General features: G+C 42.0%; 1 protein-coding gene across 1 annotated transcript in view; it reads right to left on the reverse strand.

The window, feature by feature from the left end:
- Positions 1-8,331: 8,331 nt before the first annotated feature.
- The window catches only part of RSPO1 (R-spondin 1), a 28,792-nt gene continuing 18,866 nt past the window's right edge, over positions 8,332-18,257 (reverse strand). Inside the window, exons 4-6 of the mRNA XM_074217569.1 lie at positions 16,163-16,312; positions 15,699-15,887; positions 8,332-11,027 (exon numbers count right to left, since the gene is read on the reverse strand). Coding sequence (XP_074073670.1) covers positions 10,828-11,027; positions 15,699-15,887; positions 16,163-16,312 — 539 coding nt within the window. The 3' untranslated portion in view covers positions 8,332-10,827. The remainder of the gene's footprint in view (positions 11,028-15,698; positions 15,888-16,162; positions 16,313-18,257) is intronic.

Raw genomic sequence — 18,257 nt, forward strand, 5'->3', positions numbered from 1 at the left:
TTCAATATCTTCTCTCCATTCGCATCATAATCATCCTAGATCAGATCCTCACTGCTTCACTAGCCTCCAAATTTGTCTGCCTGCAGACAGCCATTCCCAGTTCCAAACCATTCACCATTATCCATACAGTACAAGTCTGACCATGTCACTCACCTGCTCAAGAAATTCCAGTAGCTCCCTGTTGCCTCTAGGATAAAACACACACACACACACAGAGAGAGAGAGAGAGAGAGAGAGAGAGAGAGAGAGAGAGAGAGAGAGAGAGAGAGAGAGAGAGAGAGAGAGAGAGAGAGAGAGAGAGAGAAAACAGTTTCATCTGTTTGGCATTAAAAGCTCTTCACAGTCTGGCTCTGGCCTATCATTCCAGGCTAATCACACATTGCTCCCCTTACACATTCTAAGTTTTGGACAAGCTGGCCTACTTGAAGTTCTCTCTCTATAAAACATTCCATATCCCATCTCTATGACCTTTGCAGTCTGTTCTCCCATGCCTGAAAAGTTCTCTCTCACCCCCCAAATACCCCTCTTTAAATTCTTAGCCCACTTCAAGATTCCACTCAAGAGCCAACTCCTTTGGGAGACTTCTTTTGATCCTCCAAATTGTAAGTACCCTCATCGCAAATCATTTTGCATTTATTGCGTAGATATTTTGTGTTTGCATAATTGTTAAACATGCACATCATCATAGTATGGTGAAAAGATGGGGAATTTGGAATCAGAGGATCAGTGTTCAAATCACAGTTCTGCCATTGACAGGACTACTTCTGCTCAACTATCCTTCATCTGCAAGATGAGAGCAATAGCCTAAATGATACTACATGTTGCTTCTATCTCTAAATCTGCATGTATCCAGGAGATTTGTAGTAGGCTCATGAGATCAGTCTGTCTCATTTGTAAATCTCTTTATCCTTAGCCCTGAGAATGACTGGTATAATGTTGGTTGGTTGGTTGTTGTCCTTCATTCTTGAAGAGGAATAAAATGATTTCACTTTGTTAGAGTCAAATTTCAGTGTGTCCCAATGTGTCCCACTGTGACTGATAAAACCAATACAAGCTTGGAATGCTCTACCACAGGTTGGGTACAAATAGTCCATGTGATTATTTGAGGTGGATTCAGTAGATCCTTGTTGAATGATTTATTGATAGAATGACAAAAAGATCAGATCAGATTATTTCCTTGTCATCGCCTCCACCACCAGCCCCTCTTCTCCCAGTTCTCTCTCCTCCTTTGGTTCTACTGCCCTGAAGGGATGTGGGTTTATTCCTTTTGGGGATGAGCACATTGTTGACTTTAACTTTTTTCTATGTTTCCCAGGAAAGTGTGATGGCATGTAGCCCACAGCCACTCCTTGAAGAAGAGAGGCCGGCATGTGCCAGGACGTGATGCCAGGAGCTTCAAAAGTTGCCAAAATGCCTCCCATTTTATGGACAGGCCTGGCTCCACCTGGCCACATTCCAAGTATTTAATCAGCAGCTTGTGGTACAGATTGGATTGCAGTGAGAGCCCCTCGGAAGTCAACTCTTCCAAAAAAAAAAAAAAACAAACCCAACTGCTTGAACCATGAATGAGAGCAGACAGTCCAGACTTCTTACCCCGGGACCTAGGGATGGAGCAAGCTCATGCTGATAATAATAATCAATAACCACAGGCTGGCTGCTGCTGTGACCTGAGGGCCCTGAGGGGCTTGGCTATGCCCTCCTCCCCACACAGGTCTGGCTCCAGTAAAGAATCCATCTCACCCACCTCCCTGCACCAAGCCCCAGGAGAATGAGGGAGGAACCATTTTTCACATATTTTCTCTTTTTAAAAAGTAGATGTGTTTTGCAATTTCCTTCTTAAGCTCTTGAAAGGCTTTAGGGCAGAATCTGACCCACCTTTCTTCCCATCCCTCTAACAACTGGCCTTCATCTCAGTTTTCTGAGCACCTCCAAAAAAAAGTTAGCTAGAGGTGCCCTGAAGCCCTCTGGAATGGAGAAGCAAAAGTCCTAATTATCCAACCATATCTCTATGCCCTCTGCTCTGAGGTTTCATCTAAGACATCAACAAAGTGATGTATTAAAAAAAAAAGCCTTCTACTGGGTCACCAAGGTTGAAGTTTAAGCAGGCCTAGAATGCTCAGCAAACTCCAGTGGCTCTCTAGTACCTTCAGCATTTTTTTTTTAGGTTTTTGCAAGGCAAATGGGGTTAAGTGGCTTGCCCAAGGCCACACAGCTAGGTAATTATTAAGTGTCTGAGACCGGATTTGAACCCAGGTACTCCTGACTCCAAGCTGGTGCTTTATCCACTATGCCACCTAGCCACCCCACCTCGTACCTTCAGTATTAAATATAAAATCCTATTTGGTCTTTAAAGATCTTACAACATGGTCCCTTCCTACCTTTCTAGTCTTCTTATTCTCTTCCAGATATTCTATGATCCAGTAACAATGACCTTTATTTTTAATTACACACATATATTTTTCAATTAGCAAAATTTTGCTTCTTTCCCTCTCCTCCATCCTTTAACTGAGAACAAAATGAAAACAAAATCTTGGTTATCAATATGTATATCACAGTGAGACAAACAATATTTCCCAACTGCAGACTGATTTCCTTGCTGTTTACTGTATGTGACATTCTATTTCCAAACTCCCAGGTCTAGAAGGTTTTCTCTCCTTAATTCTGCCTCCTGGCTTTCTTCAAGACTCAGTTCAAATCCTACATTTTTCTAGAAATTTATCGTGGTCCCTTTCTCCTTACCCCCCAACCCCAGCTCTGAAATATTCTCCAATTTGTCCCATGTCTTCTAAAGTACACAATAATGATGATGATAATAATAATAATAGCTAATATTTATATTGCACCACTATGCTAAGCATTTTACAATTTGATTCTCACAACAACCCTGTGAGATAGGTGTTATTATTAGGCCCATTTTGCAGATGCCAAAACCGAGTCAAACAGATGTTAAGTGACTTGCCTAGGATTACAGGGATATGTGTCTGAGATTGGATTTGAACTCAGGTTTTCCTGGCTCCAGCCCTGGCACTCTATCCACTGTATTACCTAGCTGGCCTCCAACTTTTATATGTTGTTTCTATTAAAATGTGAACATCTTCCAACCCTGAAGTGCTTGCTATGTGTTCAGCAAGCCCAGACCCCAATACTTCCAAGAGTATTGCCCTTCAGATATGTTATGTTTTCCCTTTGGTTGAGTGTTTGGGGGTAGACTAATTCAGTCCCTTTGCAATTAATTCACTTAGGCAGAAAAAATGGAAACTATTGTTTTTGCCTGGACCTTGTTTTCTCCTACTCCCACACCCTCTCTGGGGTCCCTGGACTTGCCCCATTTAAATGGACCCATGGTCAGCTTCTGGAGACACAACAGAAATATCCTGTCCACTCTTCATTATGGAAATATATCAGGGGCCAGAAAACTGATGTCTATCCTAAACTTTCTCCCTGTCTATTCTCTCCAGCAGTTAAAAAAAAACAACCCCAAAACAAACAAACAAAAAACCAACAAATCCAACAAAAGTAAACCCAGAACACAAAAAATTCCCATCTCTTGTAAGACTGAAATGGAAAACGAGTCCATTCGCTGGGGACTTGGTCTGGAACATACCAGAGTCGGGTAAGATAGCCAGAAATGCCAGTATCCTGATGTGGTGCAATCCGCCGGGCCCATGGAAGAAAAAACTAACATTTTCCAAATAACACTGTGGGCAGATAACAGCCACTTCCAAACCATGCGTTATTGTTGCTGAAAACCTGGGGGAAGGGGAAGAAATGAATCTATGACACAGATTCCCTTTTCCCAGTACTTACTGGGACTGGAAAATACATCAAGGTGTGGGTTTCTGAGCCAAGCAGGGGGGCCTTGTTCTTGGACCTTCCTCAATGCCTTTTGTCTCTGGCATCAAAGAGAAAGGCCCTTGATCCCTGGACCAGGTGTTCAGATCTCTCTGTACCTCATACTTCCTCCTCATCCTATCTTTGAACTCCCTGACTTACAATGGTAAAGTGAAGATGGACTCACAGGAAAGACATGAGATATAACCTGGTTGACCTGTTATTCACCTTTCCTTTATAGCATAGCAGAGCCAGGGCACTGGGTTTGGGGATGAAACACCTTCCTACTTTGCAATGAGATCTGAGGCATCAGAATGGAAAACAGAAGGAGAGGCCCAGGAATGGATTAGGTGCTAGAAGGGACCCCCTGAGGGAGGTCCTAGAGTAGTCACCCTTGTTTTCCAGATGAGGAGACTGAGGTTCAGAGGGGAGAAATGACTTGCCTAAGGTTTCATAGTTGGTGAGTAGAAGGATAATATTTGGTACCAGCTCTTTTAGCTCCTTCTAGCAACAAATCTGGTGCTATTTTACCTCTATCATCCCATCTCAATGAATCCAGAAGTCCCAGAAATCCAACTTTTTCCATTAAACTGCAATTGTATGTTCAGGATATTTGAAATTGGGGAAAGGAGAGAAAGAGACAGGGAGATAGGGAGAAAAACAGGCAGAGAGATACAGATAAAGACAGAGACAGAGATAGAAACAGAAAGAGACAGAGACAGAAAAAGAGATGGAGAGAGACAGAGAATGAAAGAGACAGAGACACAGAGAGATACAGAGAGATAGAGATAGAGACACAGAGAGAAAAACAGAAAAAATGAAAGAGATGGAGACTGAAAGAGAGAAAGTTGGAGATGGAGAGAGAGAGAAGAGAGAGAGAGAGAGAGAGAGAGTTCTTCTTTGAACTTCTTTTTCTTCAGGTCATTTTTTTTTAACTTAGAGAACAGAGAGAAAGGCAATTTGACATAGACAATAGAGACAGCCTGAGTCAATGAGACCTGAATCCAAGTTCTACCCCTATCACATATTGATCCTGTGACTGCTCAGCAAGTCACTTACCCTTTTAGTGTCCTCAAGCAACTCTCCAAAACTAAGTGGCATTAAAGTCATCAACCTTCATTGGTAGTGAGAGGCAGTGCCTTCTAATGGTGAAATCACAAGACTCAGATTTTGTTTCCTCCCTTCTAATCCCCTCCTGCCTTCAATCTCCCCCAAAAGGAGCATAGAGACAGAAAAATAGCCAGAAATAGAGTTGTAGACAGAGAAATGTTAGAAAGTGGGAAGGGCAGAAAAGAAAAAATAAAAGAATGAATGGGACTTAGCACAGAATTTTAGAATCAGAAAAAATTTCAGATGGTTTGGTTAAATAGAATCAGAGTTACAAGAGACATATGAGTCCAAAATGTATCTGAACAAAAATACATTCTACCAGACCTTTGAAAAGTTGCCAAGCTTGAACACTTCTAGTGAGAACTTAAGTTCTTTCCAAACCCTATTCCCTTTGGAATAGCTCTAACATTTAGGAAGTTTCCCTACCATTAACAGGGGAGTTAAATAGGGCATGCAAAGAGATAACCTATCTACTGCCAAGTGACCATATATAATAACTTCATGATTGGATACTTTGGGATGGTGAGAAAACTTTTACGGACCACAGAGTAGGAAGAGCAGATGATTCACTGGATCTTTAAAAGGAGAATGACTCTGGCTCTTTCAGTCTCCAACTCTTGCAGATGGGAAGCAGTGACAGAGAGAGAAGATGCTACCCTTACAGTAACCTAAGTTTCATAGAAGCTAAAGAGCATAACCTGCCTAGCTAAGACTGAGATTGATTTCAGAGTCCTAGCTACTTCTTCTGTTTTGTGATTCTTTCTTAAGTATAGATGACTAAACATTAATTTAGAAATGGACTTGTCCAAGCTTGGGAGAGACCTTGTGATTTTGAGAAGTTTGCCTATACTGTGTCCATTAAGAAGAAATGACTGGGGGCAGCTGGGTGGTACAGTGGTTAGAGCACTGGCCCTGGAGTCAGGAGTACCTGAGTTCAAATCTGGACTCAGAAAATTAATAATTGCCTAGCCATGTGACCTTGGTCAAGTCACTTAACCCATTGCCTTAAATTAAAAAAAGTTAAAAAAAAAGAAGAAATGACAGAAGTAGAAGTTTCTTCCTCAAATACTGATTAGCCTACCCAACAAGAAGAGTAACTCAAGTCCTGGTCTGACTGGCCAGAAGACATGGACTTAGAGGGGAGAGTGCAGAGTTGAGGTGAAATTTAACAATGCCCATTCAATCCTCACAAACTATATTATGCTCTAATGAGGTTAAAATCTCAACCTCTTAGAGGAGTAGACCAGTAGTTAAGTTAATGAATCCTTTTTAAGTCTTTCTATCACTATATTCTTGAGTGTTTTGTGTTTAGCATTCTTTTTTGTGTGTAGAAAATAAATCCTTCTCTCAAAGCTGATTCACAGTGTACACTGAATTCCTTTCTATTCCTCTCTTTGGGGGGAGACTTTAAAAAAGCAGTCAAACTTAATCTTAAGTAATATTTCCTCAGGGGTCTGGGGGGGAGGAGTCAAAATCAAAGAATGTGATAAAAGGAGCTCAAGCCTTTTCAGCAGGATTGAGCCCAGTCTGATCACATGTTCCCCTCAATGGAGGGGTAGAGAGTACATCAGTCCTTTAGGTCACCAATAATTTTTAATATTAGACTTAAATATATATAAAAACTGAATTTATATAATTCTAGTTTGATACTTTGGCACTAAGTAGAACAAATTTAACACAAAATAATTGAAGATATGAGAGAAGTGATTATTAATAACTAATGATTGGGTAGATTCAGAGTTCTTCCTTTTTCTGTTTTCAAGACTTTATCTGACTACTGGATCCACTTGACTCTGGAGGAGAAAGTAAGGTTGGTGACCTAGCACAGCATCCCCCTCACTTAAATCCAATTCATGTGCTTATCTTGGCATCACTTCCATGATGTCATGGTCTTCTTCAAAGAAAAAGCATAAATATTATTCAAGACCTTAAATTCTGAAGGTTGCATTACTCTTTTCTATCTGACCTAACACAGCTTTACAAAGAACCTCTAATCTAAAATAATTCCAGTCAAACAAATTTGGGTGGAGATAGACCCTTTTGTCTAAATTGCCCAATACTGGGGTGATCTTGATAGAGAGGTACTCTCTCTATGTCCAAGAATGACAAGATGTCACTTTCAGTCCCTCATTATAATACTCATTCTCTCTCTGTTAACCAATCAGGATTAATCTTCAACCTGGGGAACACCTACTCAAAAAAGGATATATAAAATGTGAGCCTGTTGCCATAATTGTTTTTAGTCTGAGATGGACAGATGACCATCTTTTATTAATAAACATACTTATCTTATTAATAAAATGTTTGCATTACCCAGAAACTGTCTCTTAAACCTTTTAACTGTCACAGCAGCTAGTGCCTCTACCCAAACTTTATTTTATGTGAGCTAAATATTTCTATTTCCTTCACTTGATCTTATAAGTTATTGTCCTGTATTTCTATCATCCTTTTTTAAATTTTTTTAAGGTTTTTTTTTCCTTCAGGGCAATGGGGTTAAGTGGCTTGCCCAAGGCCACACAGCTAGGTAATTATTAAATGTCTGAGGCCGGATTTGAACTCAGGTACTCCTGACTCCAGGGTCGGTGCTCTATCCACTGTGCCACTTAGCCACCCCCTATTTCTATCATCCTTGCCATCTGCTAGACAAGCTCTGATTTACCAATATCATTCTGATCATGTGGCTCTATATGGGATCTGACTGGGGCAATTACATCCAGACCATCACCTCCATGGCTCTGAACACTGTGTCCGGCTTAATGTAACAAGAATACATTAGCTATTTGGGTTAACATTGCACACTTTTGATGAGTATCGAGATTGTTGCCCACTAAAATGCCTAGGTTTTTTTTTTTATGTGAACTACTTCCTTGCCAAGTTCTTAGTCCTGGAAGCCCAAAGCCTTCATTTCACAGATGAGAAAATGGTAACCGAGTTCAAAGTCAAATTGTAATTTAATGGTAGAGCTGAGACTAGGACCTACATCTATTGCAAACAACTGATGAATAATGCTGCTGTTGTTCAGTTGTTGTTTTAGAGTTTCCAACTCTTCTTTATCCTACTTGAGGTTTCCTTGGTAAAGTCACTAGAGTGGTGTGCCTTTCCTTCTCCAGCTCATTTGATAGATGGAGAAACTGAGGCAAACAAGGTTAAATCACTTGTTCAGTATCACACAACTAATACAAGTCTGAGACCAAATTTGAACACAGGGTTTGAGGATGAGCTCATCATCATATGCTCATTAGGAAGAAGAGTCTGGCACTCTATCCACTGGGCCACCTAGTTACCCTATGATGAATAACATCTAATAATAATTCCTAGCATTTATAAATATCACTTTAAAGTTTGTAAAGTATTTCAAACCCTGAGAGGTAGGTGTTATTATTAGCCCAATTTAACGGACGAGAAAACCAAGGTATATGGAGATGAAGTGATTTACCCAGGGTCACACAACTGGAAAGTATCCGAGGCTAGATTTGAACTTATTTCTTCTTGATTTGAGGCTTTCTTAGCCCATCTCAGTTGCCTATGGATAGCCAAGTTCTAGCCTACATTAAAAGTTCTAGTCAGTAGCCAAGCGACTTATAGAGCAAAGAAGTAGGTAAGATAGGAAATTCAGGAAAAAGTTGGAATTGTTTTTTCTTCTATGCCTGCTTCCAGCAGAATGTGCTGCACCCAGCTTGATGAGGAGGCCCAGGAGTCTACCCTCTTGAAGATCTTCATGACCCATTCTATATTCAAGGGGATTCCAATTCTTGCCATACAAAGATTGGTTCAAAGACCTAAAGATACTTGACGATAATTGCTTCAAGTGGGGATGAATGAACTCACTTGCAGAGAGAGTGACCTTCCAATCACTGGAGAGGTTGGATATGTTAGGGATGGTCAAAGGGAGGATAATGAACACTGGCTCTGGATTCAGATGACTGCTGTCTAAATCATCCCTTTGATATCTACTGCTTGGACAAATCACTTGCCCTTCCTGAGCCATTATTTCCTCCTAGTCTGTAAAATGAATGGGCTGGACTAGAGATGTCCTCTGAGATTTTTCTCAATTCTGGAGGAAGAGGTCAGGGGATCATAGATTTGAAGTTATTCGTGATCAGTTAAGGGTTAAGCAAGATGCTCTCTGAGGCTCTTTCCAATTTGCTGATCCATTTAGTGAAGGGAAGACTTGAGGAGGGAATAGCTCCAACAAGCAAAGCAGGAAGGACCAATGAAGGGAAATGAAAGAGAGAAAGACAGTCCATGTGGAAGGGGAAAAGCTTCTTAACAAAGATGAACAAAAGTGGAATGACCTGCCTTGTGGGCTGATGAGTGTCTGACCCTTAGAAATCATCCAGGGAATGTTAGATGATCTCTTGTAGAGGGGGAATAGATATGTTATAATGAAAAGGAAGAAAATAAGCATATATTTTGTTAAGCCCCCTACCATGTGCCAGATACTATGCTAAAAACAGTTTATAATGACTATCTTGTTTGAACTTCACAACAATACTGGAAGTTGGTGTCTTTATTCCCATTTTACAGTTGAAGAAATTGAGGCAGATGGAAGTTAAATGATGTGCCTAAGGTCTCAGCATCAAAGGACTATATAAATATTAACTATTATGGTTCCTAAGAGGGTCATTCAATTTTCAACAGAACTCCTTTCCTTTCATCTTCCCAAGAATCTACCCAAAACTCCTGAGGTCTGACCCTGCCTCCAGCCAGTTTACCTTGCTTCCCCACCCCATCCATCATTGTCCTTACCCTTCAAAAGGAAATTGGCTGGTAGTTTTCATTTTTTAATTTGAAATAAATTTTTAAGCAGTTTTCAGGGTCTGGTCTCCCCTGACATCATACCATGAACAATTAACATAGATTCTTCCAAGAGAAAGTTTTACATCCGGAAACATGGGACAGGGGAGGGAGAAGGGGAGCCTTTCCTAGGCCAGCCTCTAGGGAACCTTGGCTTCCATCTAACAGTCAAGTCCAGCCCTGTCTGTCTTTTAAGCCAGTGTTGCTGCCCGATACTTCAGGCTGGCAGACGGGTCATTGTTGGGAAAAGCTTCGCCCCTACAAATTGCTTTCGAGGAAACTTCTCAAATGAATATGTTCAGCTCAGCTTCTGCTTGGAGCTGAGGGGGCCTCCCTCTGCACCCTCCTCACCTCTTCATGTAGCCAAGTCAAGGGACTGAAGTAACTCCAGAAGCTTTCCCTTCCCCTGCTTTTAGAAGCATGTGCTCCACAGTCTGGTAGTATGTGTGTGGGTACACATGTAGGTCTGAGGCATCTGGACACATGTACATATCTATGAGTTTGTGTGAGTGTTTGTTCATACAGGTGCCTAACATGTATGGAGGGAGGGGCATATGGATGCATGTCTATCCAGTGTAGATACCTGGATGCCAGCCTGCCTTTTATAGACATATGCATCCATGCGAATACATGTCTGCCTATGCATCCATGTGCTAAGTGGAAGCTTTTTTGTGAGTGCATGTGTGCATACATCTACACATCTGTGAGTTATGTCCACACACACACAGTATGTCTGAATGAGCATAGGCTTGTGAACACATGTCTAAGAGTTATGGCTGTGTGGTATGTCTGTATGATCATGGGTATGTCATGTGGTGTGCCTCTGCTAAGTAGGTGGTTGTACGTACATGTGTGCATTTCTGAGTTATGTCTGTGTGCACATGGTATGTCTGTAAATCTATGTGGGTACATGCCTGCCTTTTTATAGGTGTATTTTTATGTTTCCATGTCTGCAAACATGCACATGCCTCATGGGCATGTGTGCATGTGTATGAATATGTATTGCAGCAGTACTCCAGTTCAGTAAAGCTCTCATATACATAGCAGCATTGGCTTCTTGTTGCCCAGGCCCAGGGCCTAGAATTGTCCCTAGGCAGCAGGTGTAATGGGACCTTCGGTCCCTTGATGCTGCGCTGGTGGTGGTGGTGGCGGTGGTGGCGACTGCTGCTGCTGCTGCTGTCCTTTCCGCCTCCGAGGAGAGCCCAGGCGGGCCTCTTTGTTTTCTTTCCTGCTTAGGTTCCCATTGGCATTCTCCTGTCGTCCCGGCCCATTCTTCCTTCTCTTCTGTCCTAGAATCAGAACATCAAGGAAAATTACCCAAGAGACCTTGCCTAGGGCACTGGCAGGTGATGAGGGACTTAGGGAGGGGAGGCAGGCAGCAAGCAGGCATAGCCCAGGGCCAAGACTAGGAGAAGAGAAGGAAGGGAGGGAGAGAACACAGAAAGGAGGGATGATGCCAAGGAAGCTCAGAAAGGGTGAACAGGGATGGCCCCAGAAGGGACAAGGAGGGAAGGAAAGAAGAGTGAAGGGGGGGCATTAAGGAAGTTCAGGAGAAGGGGCCTTCCAAGTCCACCAAGGACAAATTGAGGACTGTTTAACTAAGAAAAAGCAAAGCAGAGTGGGGTGTGAGGATGAGATTTCAGCATTTTCTCTATATGTCTGAAGGACTGTTGTACAAACTAGTCTGTAATCTAAGGGGGCAGAGGCAGGAGTAGAGTGGAACAAGGAAGCATCTTTTAGACTGGTCTGAAGAAGAGCTTCTGCCCATAGCTGATGATATCTTTGGGGGATGGTAGGTAGGAATACAAACATAAATGCATGCTGGACATTCCTTAAAGTGTAATCTGTTCTACTAACAATTTCCCCATTAGTTCTTAAATCAAGACAATCACCAAAACAAGAGATTAAAACAAGCAACTGGTTAGAGCTGGCTCCTGCATACTTCTGTCCCTTTCATCTTCATTCAACAATTGTTTATTAATAAAAGAACAATAATTTTTTAGATATTAATGCTCAGAAGATGGACACAAAAGTCCTTCCCTTCAAAAAAACTTGGTATGGTTGTAAGCACACATGCAGACATAATCCTTACATACTAAACACGACTGACAGATGGATACATATAAGCATACCCAAAATGCAAACAGAATTATTTCAGCAGCTGCAAGGGGGAGAAGGGAGAGGATACTAGAGCCTAAAAGAACAAGATGGGCTTTGTAGAAGGAAAATTTGAGCAGAACCTTAAAGGCAATCTAAGAAAAATGGATCTGAAAGGTGGAGGTAAAGATGGGGAGCATCTCAGGTATTGGGGGGGTCTAACTTCATAGCACATCTCTTCCTCCTGATCTCTGCAGTCCAACCAAATGGCCTTCTTTTCCTCACCCATGGTATTCCATTTAATGTCTCTGGGACTTTGCATTAGTTATCTCTCATATCTGCAATGTTCTCTCCTCTCACCTACCCCTTATATAATCTGTCTCTGTCTGTTTCTATCTGTCTTTCATCTCTATTTCTGTCTGTCTGTTTTTAATCTCTGTTTCCTGGTTACTATCTATCTCTCAGTCTGTTTCTGTCTCTTTTTAATCTCAGTTTCTCTGTTACTATTTATCTCTCAGTCTGTGTACATCTCTATTTTTCTCTGTCTATGACTATCATCTGTGTCTGTCTATCATGTGTCTGTCTGTAACTCTGTTTTTGTCTCTGTCTCACCCTGTGTAACTCATGAACCACCTTCTACATGAAATTTTTACTGATTTCCTTCATCCCTGTTACCTCCTACCCCTCACACTCTTGAGACCCTCCACCCTACCCCCCCCCAAACCAAGAGTTAGGAAGACCCAAGTTCACAGTTGGCCTCAGACACTTACTAGCTGTGTGATCCTGGGCAATTTCTTTTAGTCGCAATTTCCTAAACTGTAAAATGGTAATAACAATACCAGTTGTCTTTTGTGGTGGTTGGAAACTTTAAATGAAATCATACCTGTAAGGTATTTTGCACAATAATGAGCATATAGTAGGTGATTAATAAATGCTTGCTTCTTTCTTTCCGAACTACATTTTTAGTGACTTTGCATTTACTATTCTTTATTCAGCTTGCACTTTTTTATGTCCTTGTTGTTTTTCCTGTTTAGAACATGAGCATCTTGGGAGTTGAGCTTCTTTCATTCTTTATATTTATATCCCCCACTGTAGTCAATCTAGGAGATGGAGGGCTGTGCATAGGGAACAGCAAGAAAACCAGTCTGGGGCAGCTAGGTGGCACAGTGGATAGAGCACCACTGGAGTCAGGAGGACCTGAGTTCAAGTTTGGCCTCAGACAGTTGATTCTCCCTAGCATCTTGCAGTGTGACTTTGGGCAAGAAGAAGAAGGCCAGTATGTCTGAAATGTAGAATGGTTGAAGGAGAGTCATGTAGATTGAATTCTTGGGTCCTTGAGGATGGCTCTAATATGTTGTTCAGCCATTTCAAACTCTTCATGACCCCATTTGGGGTTTTCTTAACAAGGATAGTAAAATGATTTGTCATTTCCTTTTCCAGATCATTTTGTACATGAGGAAACTGAAGCAAATAGGTTAAGTGACTTGTTCAGTAACTTAAATACTAAGTATCTGAGGTCAGATGTGACCTCCAAATAGGTTCTTTTTTCATTGCCCATCTCTAACACAGGGACTTGACAATGACTTCAGAGACTCTTTGTTCTCCCTTCTATTCCACAAACATCATCTTCTTCCTTGTTCCCTTAGCATAACATGAATCTAAACATCTTAGCAATGCTTCTGATGGAGCAATCCACAGTGTCTATAAGCAACCTTAGGGTCTGGCAGGAAGAGCTTGCCTTGCCTTGGGCCAGGACCTCCCTCTGGTCTCTGAGAATGAGAAGCAGAAGGCCCAGAGGCCAACTGGCCCATCTGGGCTCCATAATCACAGCCCGGAGAAGTTGGCTTTCCAACAAGGCAGGGGATAGCCTACAAAGAAACATGAAGACACAAAGCATCTCTATTCCAGGAATGATCTTGCCTCCGGATAACCCAGGATCATAAAATCACCAAATTTCAGAACTGGCAAGGACCTCAGAGGACCTCTAGAACAATTCATATTTGAAGGAGAATTCTTCTTACAGCCTCTTGACAAGTGGTCATCTAGCCTCAGCCTAAAGATTTATTGAGGCAGCCCACTGCACCCTGGGAGACTGTTAGGAATGTCTTCTTGCATTGTTCTGTGGTTAAGTACAATGTCTAATCTCTCTTTTCCATGACAGTCCTTCAGATGACTTACAGGCAGCAACCATGCTTTCCCCTAAGTCTTCATTTCCCAATCTTCTGTGATCATTCATTGCATGACATCATTTCCCTATAGCTTCAGGAAAACCCAAAGAATCACAGAATTTTTTAATTGTAGGGGACCCATTAGTGGCCATTTAGTCTAGTAAAAGAGTGTTTTGTACAATATCTTCAATAAGTGGTTGTACATATTTTGCTTGAAAACTTCCAGTGATGGAGAACTCACTCAGCCCATTCCACTTTTGTACAATTCCAATCACTTTATATCTTTTGCATATACCAATATATATGAATAGGGAATTAATATTATAGTGGATAGAGTCCTGTTTCTGTATTCAGGAGGACCCAAGTTCAAATCCAACCTCAGACATTTACTAGCAGGGTGACCCTGGACAAGTCACTTAAGTTACTTGCCTCAATTTCCTTAGCTAAAAATTAGCTGGAGAAGGAAATAGCAAACCACTATCTTTGCCAAGAAAACCCCAAATAGGGGCAGCTAGGTGGTGCAGTGGATAGAGCACCGGCCCTGGAGTCAGGAGTGCACCTGGGTTCAAATCCAGTCTCAGACACTTAATAATTACCTAGCCGTGTGGCCTTGAGCAAGTCACTTAACCCCAATTGCCTTGCAAAAAAAAGAAAAAAGAAAACCCCAAATAGGGTCATGGAGAGTTGTATTTGACTGAAATAACTGAACAGCAATAATATATGCATGCTGTTTCCTCCAATGAGATATGAGTTCCCTGAAAACAAGGGTTATTTTATTTTTGTCACTGTATCTCTAATACCTGACAAATAATAGGAACTTGTTGATTCATTGGCTTGTCTAGACTTTTCTAATGTATTTATCATTCAGTATTATGTATCACTGTTATCTATGTAGATGTCTTATTTCCCTACTAAACTATAGGTTCATGAGGGCAGGGATCATGTTTTATCTAAACTTTCTATTTGCTCCAATACCTAGCATGAATGAAGCAAAGAGGAACCAAACAGGCAGATGGCAAACATGGGGCAAGGTTGGAAGAGGGATTGTCTATAGAAATGCAGAGGTATGAAAAGGAGGAATGAGATTGAGCTTCAGTTCATAAAGCAGGCTTGCACATAATGATGGAACTTGCTATCTTAAGGTATTTGAAAAGTGCTCTACATACAAATAATGAGCAAACTTTAATGAACAGTTCTTGGATGAGTGATGTATGAGGAAATTGAAACAGCAGAGGCAACATAGAGAGTGTCTCCAGGACTGGCTATGATAGTGGTTGGGAGCACACAAGAAAACATGGCTCCCTATGAAGAGAGACAGAGATGGACAAGGGCCAAGGAAGAGAGGGAGTGTGGAAATAGAGAAGGTTCTTAGGGAATAGAGGAAGATCATGGGGAAACAGATGGACTCTTGAAGAAATAGAGGGCGATCTTGGGAAAGTCGCTGGGGATTGAGGTAGCTAGGGGGTGCTGTGGATAGAGCAATGGTCCTGAAGTCAGGAGAATCCGAGTTCAAATGTAACCTCAGACAATTGCCTGGCTGTGTGACCTTGGGCAAGTCACGCAATCCCATTGCCTTAAATAAATAAAAATTTAAAAACAGAAAGTAGATGAGGATCTTGAAGAAATAGAGGGGAATCTTGAGGAAATAGATGGAATATTGAGAAATAGAAAGGGATCTTGGGGACAGAAGCTCACCATCAGGACATGGAATCCTCTGCACTGTACACCTCCTGGTCTCCTTAGTGCTGGGGCAGACTGAACGGTCCCCAGAGGGAGCTTGTAGCACAAGACGTGTCCGTTCTTCTGAACCCCTCCGGAAGCCACAGAGCTTTTTCTTCTTGGAGCATGGCCCCCATGGGGACCACTCGCTCATTTCACATTGTGCTAGGGATAAAAAAGGGAAAAGTTTGAGAACAGTCTTGCTCCTGACACACACACACACACACACACACACACACACACACACACACACACACACTCTCTCTCTCTCTCTCTCTCTCTCTCTCTCTCTCTCTCTCTCTCTCTCTCTCTCTCTCCCCCCCATCTCTCTTTCTTTCTCACTCACACACACATAACATACCACACCATACACCACACATCACACACACAACATCGCACACACACACCACACACCACAGTTGCTCCTCCAGTCCCCTCACCAGGACCACTGCATTCCATGGTGCCATTGGCTGCTGAGGAGCCTTCAGGACAGGTTGGGTAACAGCGACCCTTGTGAAGGTATAATCCCTCCTTACATTTTGTGCAAAAATTATGGCTGAAGCAGGCCTCACAGTTCTCAATCTTGCATTCTGTGGGGAGAAACAGAGAGAGAGCTTACAAATTCCAGTCTCTCCTTAGCTCATAACCACAAACAGCTCCATATCCTGCCTTATTACCTTATCCAGCTCCAAACATTCCTTTAGTCAGTCAACAAGCATTTATTAAACACCTTCTGTATGCTGGCACTTTGTCAAGGACTGGAGATACAAAAAAAGGCAAAAGATGATTTTTGTTCTCAAAGAGACTAACAAGGAAGAAGAAACTCCCTCTGCCTATAGAGACCAGGATCTTTTCTTCAACTTATAGTCTTAGAGAATTGATGAGGCATGGAGAAGTTAAATGACATTCTCAAGGTCCTACAGACTGTATGTGTCAAGGATAGAGCTTGAACCCAGGTCTTCCTGCCTGTGAGACTGGTTCTCCATCAACTTTACCCCATTGCCTTTAGTTACATTAATGACCTTGCGCTTTATAATCTAATTCTGTCCCCTTTCCAGTTAAAAAATTGGGCAATACCATGGTCAGTTCTTAATAAATGTTTGCTGACCCACCGGAGGAATGTTTGGAGCCAGATAAGGTCATAAGGAATGGGGGTGAGAGGGAAGGGGCAGTTGGAATGGGGGTTTCAGTCTTTGGGAAGGAGAGACTCTGGAAGGAGTCAGAGAGTTAAAGTCCTGAGGGCACAGGGGATTGGCAAGCTATCTGGGTATTCTAGCTGCACAAATTCACTTTACATCCATGGGGAAAGGGAAGGTCTACACTCTCCTCACCTCATCTCCCAGGGCAGTTAGCCAGACTAAGAAAAGCACTGGATTTGGATAATAGGAGAACCACAGTAGTTAGAGTGCTGGACCTGGAGTCAGGAAGATTCATCTTTGTGATTTTAAGTTCAACTTCAGATGTTTTTAACTGTGTGATCCTGGAAAAGTCAATTAACCCTATTTGCCTTAGTTTCCTCATCTGTAAAATGCTGGAGAAGGAGATGGTAAAACACTCCAATATCTTTGCCAAAAAGCAAAAACAAAAACACCCCACATGTGATCATGAAATATTGGGCATGGCTAAAACAAATGAATGACAAGGTTTAAGCAACAAGTCCTGACTCTGCCACTTAGCTGGCTAAGTCCTTTTGCCTCTGATCTGGTTGCCCCAAGGAGGGGGGAGGGTTGGATTTGATGGGCTCCAAGTTCCCTTCCTATGAACCCTTTAGTAAACTGCTTTCTTTTGGCAAGGCCAAACCTTGGGGACCAGCATTAACACACCCATAAGACCCTGATGACAGTCTCCTCTGGGCTAGTTCTTCCTCTATAGGCTCCTAGAAATCTTGGAGTATTGGGCAGGGAGCAAGGAAGGACTTGTCTGGGAATATAGGCAGTCCCTCTCACAGTCTTCTTCTATCCAACAGGACCACTGAGGGAGAGGCAGTGATTTTCTCCAGATCTGCCCTATTGCCAGGTCATTAGGAATAGACAAGGTCAAGGATCTCCTTCTTTCTTCATCCATCCATCTACACATTCAATTCATGGCAGGCCAAAAGCCTATGGTGCTGTTCTCTAATATCCTAGTGGGTCATCACTCGGTTTCATATCCTTGCTGCTTTCCACAAGTGATTCCCAATCTTAACCATTCCTAAACATCTTGGTTTCTTGATAGGAGGTAAGGGGTATGGTGGGAGCAAGAGGAGATAAAGAATGGGGCTTTTGGATTCTTCTTCATTTATCCCTCTTGCCTTTTGGTTTATGTTATCTATACCATTCTCATACTCTGTCCTTATCTAAAGGATTCCTGCTTCCTAACTTCCTACCTCCCTGGACTTGATAGCTACACACAGAGAAGGTCCCTGTCATCTGGATCCTAGTCTGGGGTTCATTTTCTCTACCTCTCCATCTGGTTACTCTTGAGTGAGACATTCCAAGCCTATTCTGGTTATAGGTTAGTAATGGATGGTACACTTAATATATGCTTTTTAGATTA

Source organism: Macrotis lagotis, chromosome 1 (genome assembly GCF_037893015.1).
Source record: "Macrotis lagotis isolate mMagLag1 chromosome 1, bilby.v1.9.chrom.fasta, whole genome shotgun sequence".
Lineage (NCBI taxonomy): Eukaryota > Metazoa > Chordata > Mammalia > Peramelemorphia > Peramelidae > Macrotis > Macrotis lagotis.